Raw genomic sequence first — 9,477 nt, 5'->3', positions numbered from 1 at the left:
GCATGTGTCCGATGAGTAATTGCCACCAAGCAGCTGGACTATAAACCATATTCCAAGGAGTGTATAGATATTAGTTCAGAGCCAAGAGGCTCATCGAACACTAGCTTCCAATGAGAGTTAAGGGTCAGTCCAAAAACTAAATTTTGGAGGATACATTAATTCTATCCTCCACTTGTGCGCTTGTAATTTCTTTCATGTTTGTCGGGATGTCAATGGTTTGGCAGATTCCCTAGCTAGGAAGGCTCTGTCTATTCCGAGTAAGACAATATGGCCGTTATCCGATCCTTGGTTGTGTAGTTTGTTACCAACTGGGTGGTTTTCTCAGTAGTTCTTCTGCTTTCTAATAAAAAATCTATTTATCAAACAAAAAATAGAGTTAAGCCGTTGGACAAAGGACTAAGCCAAACCCGGTCGATCGTAGTTCATGTGGTTTATACAGGTTCAAAAATCTCAAAAATGGTTTGAGTTAATAGATTCTTATTTCTTTTATCCACGAAAAATAGTCTCTATTTAATTTACACTCCATTTTGGTATCCAAATTCGCATATGCTAAGGTGTCGAATACCTGAATTTTTTACCAAAAAAAAAAAAAAACCTGAATTCGAATCCAATATTGTACAATACTACAATTATGTATTTTTATGCACATAAATGTTGCCTCTCACGTTGATTTCTCGAAGACAAAGATAAATAAAACTCCACCATGTCTCATAGTATAATTTCAAAAATTTAAATTTCTTTTAAATTTCTTTGGGATCTAGATAAAAGTAAAACCCTACTCTATTTAAAAATTAGATTACGGATATGGTAAAAAAAACGTGTAATTAATGGGTTTGTTGCTCTACAAAACATCTTGGCATTGCATGTATGCTTCATCACCATTAGGTTTCCTTTATAAGGTTTAATTTTCTTTATTGCTTGCTTAGGTTGATGTTTGTTAATGCAGTAATTTGACTGCACATTATTATAGGCTCTCTCTCTGTTGGTGGACTGTAGGGTGCATCCATGCATTTTTATTTTGCAACTCCTACTTTCTAGAGGTTTTCTTCCCATGAATATAATTAATTAATGTGTGTAAAAAAAAAAAGAATCTAATTAATTAATGCATTTAATGCATGTATTGTTTTGGTTAGATGTAGTAATATATGTTAACTAAAAGTATCAGCTCGCATTATTAATGAATTATTACCATTATTATTTTTTAAATTTTATGAAGTTTGTTTGGGCAACAGATCAATGTCTCCATGTAGAAGATTATAGTACGAACCCTCTTGCGACTATGATTATGCCGATCGTTGGATCGAGATTTTGTTGAAATTTCGATCAAAATCTCGATCCGACGGTCTAATTGGTTGGCAGAAAGTCCTATGCCATTATGACACAGGTCTGAAGCAAAGTCCCTTGCAACTAGGGATAAAATCTCACCATATGTTTAAGAATATTAAAGAACTAATCAAGGTCCATATAAGTAGGCATAGGCTAATGTAGCTGCCAATCCAAAAAAAAAACCAAAAATGGAAAAAATTTCCACAACATTAAAGGTGCGCTTTATTTGTTGGAATAAAGGTAGGATGGAAAAATTCTTTAAAAAAGTAATACTTTTATACTTTTTCTAAGGTGTATAGTGTTTGGTTGCTTGGGATGAGAAAATGATAGAAGAAAACTTGTCTCGTGAGGTGACAATACAACTTTTCCATTCCAAAATTTTTCAAAATCTCACCAACTTTGTGGAATTTTTATGAAAAAATTTGAAAAAATAAAAAATAGGACCCACTAGTATCACTTTCTACAAAATTATTATTTATACACATGGAGTTCACATTTTTTTTTTCTTTCTCACTCCACCATTGCAAACAAATGCAGCCTAAAGCGAACCAGCATAGGTAGCGGAGCCGATCCAGCATTCTGGTCTCGAGTAGTACAGTTATTACTTATTAACTTATTACAACTTACAAGTGATACGACCCAAACTGACGCCGTCACTCGTGCAAACTCATTTCCGTACGCGCTGCGCTGGTTAGCAGGGGTGATGAATGTAAATAGCAGGAATCTAAGGCAAATCATTAACTAACGAGAGTTAACAGCTTAGGTTAGGTCATCTTTCTCTCTCCTCCTCTATATTCTGTTTCGTATAAAATTCCTTTACCTTTTTTTCCACTGTTCAATGTCTACCCGTCACTGATTCGTCTTTCTCAAGTCGAAGTGCTTATCGGGGGAGAGAGAGAGGGATAAGAGAGGGAAAGAAACGCAAAGATTTATTAATCTTTCCCTGCAAACATGGAGGCATCCGGCGAAGCTGTCGTAATGGTCATGCGTAAGGTTTGGTTTTGAATTGAAGACCCTCTGAAGGAGAATAATTATCTAAAACCCTAGAGATCTTCTTCGGGTTTATCTTTAATGGCTCGGCAGGTGAACTCATTTGCCCTATTGTTGGATGAGGAGGACGAAGATGTCACGACGCTTGTCGCCAATGTTTCCGCCAAGGTCGTGCCTTCTCCGCCGCCCGTCGAAAAGAAGCAGCCGCAGCGGAAGGCCGACCAGTCTGATTCTGCTCCTTTGTCGAAAGGAAACGAATTCGGTAAGTTACGTTTAATCTTGTTTCGATCGGTGGTTCTTTATGTTTTGATGTTTATTGATGGATTGTAGTGAAAGCTGATCGGGGGAGAGGAAGAGGTGGCCGTGGACGAGGGGGTTCGGGTAGGGATGGTGGACAGTTCGGAAACGGACGTGATGATGGTTTCCAGCGGAACAACTATGGAGACTCTGATGCGTTTGCTGATGATAGCATGCGAGGGCGTGGTGGGCGTGGTAGGGGGAGAGGTGGACGTGGACGTGGACTTGGCCGTGGGAGAGGAGGATTCAATGAGGATCGTGGGTTTGGTAATGAAGGACCGCAGGGCTATGGTGGCAGTGAAAATCAAGTTCAGGGTGCTGGTGCTGGTGCTGTTGCTGTTGCTGGTGATGGTTGGGAGGAGGCAGGTGACTCTCAGGGTCGACCATTTAAGAATGAAAACAGGCCGTTTAGAAACGGTTATCGGAATGACGGTGGTGAAAGGAGGGGTTTTGCTGGTGAGAGAAGACGTTATTACGGGGATCGTGAGGAAGGGGGGAGGTTTGGTAGCGCTGAAGGGCAGAACGCTTCAGAGAAGAAAGAGGAACAGCGTGATTCTAAAGACCTAGCTGGGAACAATGGGAACACCAACAATGGTGGCGAGTGGTATTGCTTGTTTTCCCTAGTGTTTCTTTCTCTTGTCGTAAGACTTACAATTATGGGATGGCCTTTTGTTGTGTCTAGCTTACTCCTATGTCTGCTTAATAGACTGCCTGTTCTCAGTTCTTCGTCCAATTGTTCCGTTTCTGAGCTTTCTTTGTGCTTGTTTTACTAAATAGCTGCTATGTAGAACTAGATTTAGTGAATAATAGTAGACTGTTAACAGCTGTTAATACAGTAATTTGGTTCTCTGCTGTATTCTGTTTGCAACTTCAAGTAGCTACCTTTTACTCATGCAACTGTAGTGTGTAGGTTAGACTTAAACTATCCTTTTATATATGTGCACATATATGGTTGGTGCAGATTGTCTTGATGTTCTGCCAAGTATAGGTGATGCAGTTTCTCAAGCCTGGCTTAACAAATGTGAACAACTTTGGAGGCCTAAACAAAAAATGGGATCATAGTTTACATAGAGAATGCAATGTTTATTCTCTGTTTATTCTTATTCTTATATATGGTAGATTTTGCATGTATATTTTGGTAATTTCCTTTGCATAGTCTTGGCTTAATTTGTTAAGTTCTTTAAGTTTTTTCCATTCTTTGTTGGTTTCATTTTAATTTCTTCTTTAAGTTTTTGCCATTCTTAATTGGTTTCATTTTCAATCTAAGGGGGATCTCCATAAGTTAAATATAACAAAACAGACAGAATGACGAATTGAATGAAAGATGTGTTTTTCTTCAAGTGGGCCGGTGTGGTCTTTTGTCACCTTTCTTCTCTTTTATCTTCTCCTTGTTGAATGCTTTGGAAACGTCCTTGTCCTGGTACAAGTAAGCCTCTAATAGATCAGGTTCGAACCAGTCTCCTCTGTCTTTCCATGCTTGCTGTTTAGATTTCACTGGTTTATATTTTCCTTTTGCTGGAATTTTATACATTAATTCCTGTCTCTCTGCTGGATGGTATTGCTTGGTTGTGAAGCAGAGTGACCAAACCCTCTGATGCAGGTGGAATGTGTAGGGCCGACCCAAACTCACTGGTACCAATATGAACTTGGTCCAATTGGGTCTGTAGATTTGGTAGGATACTTAATTTATTTGTTAAGGTTTTTATTAAGTGGGATATTATAATCTTTTAGTTTGGATGTATCTCTTAGTGGTAGAGCCCTTTCCATGTTTTTAGCTTAAGAGTTTTATTTTGTTTTTAGGGCCCAAGTAAGAGTGAAGTTTTATTTTTGCTTTGGTTAAGGGTTAGCTATCTTTTATTATTTTCCTTGAATATGAGTTTGTAACCCTAAGAAAGATAGATGTTGTATGAAGAATGAGTTTTGTTTGCTGTCATGAAGAGTTTTCACTGTGTGGTAACTCTTGTCTTTTCCCTCTCGTCTTCAGTTCTTCTCCTTCCTGCTCTAAGATTTTTTGTTCTTTTCTTCTGTTACTATTCTGCCTTGATGGCACCAGAAATATCCTTCGTTGGCTATTGATCTCTGTTCCCTCTCCTATAAATTTGGTTGGAATCTAGTCTGTCTTGGGGACCAAACCTTATGGCCCTTCAGCAAAGTCATGCTTTGAGATTTGAAGTCAGGTTCAAACCTGGTTCTATTCTAGGAAATAACTTATGGGATCTTTGTTTGATGGATTGAAGGCTGTCTTACTGGTTAACGAGGATCTTGTGGTTTCGCATTGCAACTCAGTTACCCGAATATTGACTTGTTTGGGCTTGGGGTTGGGGCGAGTACTCTTCATTAGAAACTTGCTGGTTTTATCATTTGTATTCTGAGTTTCTATTCTTTGTTGAAGTTGAAGACATGGAAGAATGTATAAGATTTAAAATTTGCAAGCAAGGATGACTAAACTTATTTACATTACTGGTTTGTTTATCCCCAGTTTTAGTGTTTCAGTTTGAGGAATACCCTTTCCACCGACATGTTGAATTCTTTACTTAGGTTTTAGAGTTCTGAAATTTGGAGCTCTGCATTTCCTTCTCAACTTTAGATTAGTTACCATTCTGCCATTGCCATTGTAAGGCCTCAATTTGTTTACTGTTTTGCCAGTAGGGTTGTCAGTTTGTTTATCTGACATTCAAGTGGGTATACAAGTGATCCAATAAGGTCATTTCATCACCCTTGTGTCAGGTTAAACTGAGACTTCAGGCAATGGCTGACACACTATAGGCAACACAAACCCTTGGAGTATGACTTCCAGATTCTTTTATTTCTGCGAGTATCAAACCAAAGTTTCAGATGTGGTCCTTGCTTACTGCTAAGCTCTGTTGCCAGCTCCCTAATTGAGCATCTTCTACTCAGAGTTTAATAGCTCTTTGGATTGTGATTGAACATCTTAGATTTCAGATTCATCTGAAACCTTTTGATGAATTTCAACGCCCACAGTCACCTGGACCTTTGCTGGGTTTGTACATGTCTGAAGTTTGAGGAAAACTTTCCAAGCATGGTTGATCTTATTTTCTTTTATTTTGATTTTTATCCAGTGATCATAAATCACCCTTGTTCTATCTTTCACCTTTATTGATATGATATACTTACTTACCATGTAACAGATTTCTTGGTGGGCATAAGTCAGATTTCGAAAGGTTTCTTGCTTAACTTTGAGAAATAAGTACGAATAACCGCTTACCTTTTATTATTAGTAATGGCGTGTGCATTAGTTCAGGTAAGACCGGACAACTGCCGATATCTAAAAATATCTTTATTAGAATGTTGTTAAATTGTTAGATATATAGAAATATCGTAAATTATTGAGTCAGGTATTACTTAGATGTGAAACTTGCAGACCTTATTGATTGTGATATTGATCTTATGGGGGGGAACGATCAAAATTGCCCTTCCCTTCCATAATATTCTTGTGTCCTCTACTTTAATCCCAAGTTGTTGCTAGAATTAAATTGTATACCATACATCCATCTTCTGTCTAACTAGGCTTCTGTCATTTTAAGATTCTTTTTAATTATGATATTGCCAATCCAATATAACCTTCCTCTTACCTATCTGTCATTGCTATCGTACAACCTCAATATTTACTGTATTGTCACTTGTAATCATAATTCATGTAATCTAACTCTTGGGTTGGTCTATAAGCCATCTGAGCTGGGTTTCCGCATCCTGGATCCACATCAATCAATAGTTCTGCAGTGGCTTAAAACATGATCTTTGTTTGACCATCATAAATTTAGATTGGAACTCGTACAGTAGTGGCCTGAACTGAATTATTTTATTTTCCTAATGTTAAATCTTCTGCGTTTGGGATTTTTTGATGAATTTCTAGATTTCAATGTGGCTATGCAATGTATATTGGGTTTCAGGGTCTTAAAGTGTATTGTGTTAATACTTCATATTACTTAAATTGCTCAATCCTGATATTTGGGCCAGGGCTGCTCTTGAGACTCCTGAGGTGACAAAAGATGCAGGGCATGAGGAGGGAAAGCCTGAACAAGTTGCATCTGAAGATATAGCTGTAAAAAAATCTCCAGAGGCAGAAGAAGAGGATAATGTAATTTTCCTTGTCATTGTCAATTCTAAGAACTGACCTTATCCGAGTTATGTAGGATAAGCTATGGAGATCATGTTGTTCCAATTTTAATTTAATTATAGCCCAAGTTTCTACTGTTATATTTATTATCTAAGCACATAATTATTTTACTGCCAACTTCTTACAGGAAATGACGCTTATTGAGTATGAGAAACTATTATCTGACAAAAGAAAAGCTCTGGAAGCTTTGAAGACAGAAGAAAGAAAGGTCACTCTGGACAAAGATTTTGAGTCAATGCAAGTTGTTGAGAAAAAGAAAGAGGAAACCCTTTTTATTAAGCTGGTGGGTGACTTAGTCGTTGATGTTTTATTGCTTACTAATCTGTTTTCCATATCTTTTTCTGATGTTCTATTTTGCTACTTCAACCTCCCCCTTGTATTTTTCTTTATTATTTGTTCCAGAAATCTGAAAAGGACAAGCTTAAAAAGAAGGATAGCCTTGAGAAGGAAGAGAAAGTTCGCAAGGTATTGTGGTTTCCTTATATTCGGTTTTGATACACATGTTATTGGTTTATGTCTCTGTTCTGTTCATTTGTTTTTGTGTGTGTGTTGAGCTGTCAACTTAGGCCTGGTTTTGTACCTTGTCTTTCCAATTTCAGATGGTATTTTTAATTTGGAATTTTGTTTTTGTTCTTACATCCTATTTCAGTGTTATGCAATTTCTTTATATTGGATTTTTGCACTATAATTACACATGTGATTGTAAAGCAGCAATTGCGTGTGAAAAGTGAAAACTCCTTTTTTCTCCCTATTGCTCTTACTCTTGTATCACCATGCGCCACCACTACCCAACTATTCGTCCACCTTGCTACCTCTGTCACAATACCTTACCAGAAAAATATAGAGAATCTATTCTCAAAAGTTGAACTACCAAAATGACTCTTTTCTTATTCTGCCAATATTTCAGCTTGTTACAGCCCAAACAATTTCAATCTTTTGATTGAAAATCTATTTGTTGTTTTTTCATGGAATGAATCCAAATGAACAGAAATTATACCAAATCTGTGTTAGTTTCTGTTGGATAATGAGCATACATTGCCTTTTTTGCTGCATTTATTATCCAGTTATCTATTGGATATAGTAATTAGAAACTTAAACTTGATATTGTGTGTATTGTAGTCTGTAGATGACAGCTATTGATATTCACTCTTTTCTGCAGTCTCCATCTTGCATTATCTCTTTTCATTTTAGGCTTTGCTATGTGTTCCATGCAACGTAGACTCCAACTCCCCATTAAATTGAATTTATTCATGATGATAGGAATTTTAGGTTTTTAAGAATAATCATACAGATAAATATAATGAAGATGAGGATTTTGAGATGCATGACTAGCAAAGTTAGGATGTATAAAGCAAGGAGCAGTCATACTATGTTGGTTTGGGAGTATTGCGATACGTGATAAGATACAAGAAAGTTGTTTGAGGTGGCATGACCATGTTCACTGGAGGCCTTTGGATACTCCAATATAGATATTTGACCTAATTCAAATGGAAGAAGTTAAAAGAACAAATGGGGTAGACCTGAAGTGGCTTTAGGAATAGTGAAGAAATGTGTTCCATTCTCATTCTTAAGTGTGAGTTGGTTAACTCTTTCTGGTATTTTAATAGTCAATGAGATATTTTGAGAGCTTATTTTCATATTCTATTTCTTTCATTTCAGCATGGGATCATTTTTAAATTTGTTCAACCTGAAAATCTCTCCCCCCACCCCCAGAAGCCCCCAAAGAAAAAGTAAAAAGAAAAGAAAATTTAAAGGTAACTCTAATTATATTTCAGTCATGGTTTTTTCATCAGCTTCCGGCCCCTGTTGGTGAATCTTTGGTTTTCTGTTTACATGGAATTGTAACTTTGATCAGTGATCAGGAAGTGAGGATGTTTCTATTTTATTCTTGTGCAGTCATTGAACATAACTGAATTCCTTGGAGACAAGTACGTTGGTACTGCCGGTCGTGGGCGTGGGCGTGGTCGCGGTCGCAGTGGATCAAGGGATGGGTACCAAGGTGTCGTTAGATCAAGGGAAGCGTACCAAGGTGGTGTGGCTGCTGCTGCACCTCGCATCGAGGATCGTGGCCAATTCCCTGTTTTGGGTGGTGCTGCTGCTGTTAAGGCATGAATTTTGGTTGGTGTTGAGGTTTTTTCCCCCTTTTTTCTCCCCCCTTTCTTAAATATCTAGTATTGACCTGGCTGAAGTAAATGTGGATTAAATTGACGAGATTTTGGACAACTCTTATGGAAATTTGAACCTTTTGTTGTGTGCGATCAAATTTTAATGGGGATGAGGAGGGGGCGTTCTTTCTTCTTTAAGGTGTGGAATCTGCCATGATGTCTTAGGGCTTCTTTGGTTACATAAATCCTGGGATTTGAAATGAAATGAGATTTCAAATCTATGGATTTCAAACATATAGATTCATGGTTCAAAAAATTAACCGTTTGGTTACTTGAATCTAGTGAAATGAAATCTGTGGATTCATCCTGAAAACTGTTTGGTTACTTGAATATGTGAAATGAAATCTGTAGATTTATCTTAAAAAACTGTTTGGTTATCCTAAATCTATGGATTTGAAACCTATAGATTCATCCTCAAATATTATTTGGTTATCTGAATCCACGGATTTTAAAAATTGACTTTGTTAATTTGGTATATTTTATATATGTAAAAAAAGAAATCAAAATAACAAATATGTAAATTGACCAAAAAAAAAATAAAAATTCAAAATAACAAATATA

General features: G+C 37.0%; 1 protein-coding gene across 1 annotated transcript; it reads left to right on the top strand.

The window, feature by feature from the left end:
* Positions 1 to 2,108: 2,108 nt before the first annotated feature.
* On the top strand, positions 2,109 to 9,246 carry LOC149010282 (uncharacterized). Its single transcript, XM_089163074.1, has 6 exons — positions 2,109 to 2,578; positions 2,647 to 3,217; positions 6,592 to 6,712; positions 6,879 to 7,034; positions 7,154 to 7,216; positions 8,648 to 9,246. Exons 1-6 carry the CDS (start codon positions 2,398 to 2,400, stop codon positions 8,861 to 8,863), a joined length of 1,308 nt encoding a protein of 435 aa, XP_089019200.1. The 5' UTR covers positions 2,109 to 2,397; the 3' UTR covers positions 8,864 to 9,246.
* The last annotated feature ends 231 nt before the right edge of the window (positions 9,247 to 9,477 follow it).

Source organism: Hakea prostrata, chromosome 7 (assembly GCF_041222555.1).
Source record: "Hakea prostrata isolate BN-2017 chromosome 7, UWA_Hpros_2, whole genome shotgun sequence".
NCBI classification, from domain to species: domain Eukaryota; kingdom Viridiplantae; phylum Streptophyta; class Magnoliopsida; order Proteales; family Proteaceae; genus Hakea; species Hakea prostrata.
Note: the sequence above shows the minus strand (reverse complement) of the source record. Positions and strands in the feature narration are given on the sequence as shown.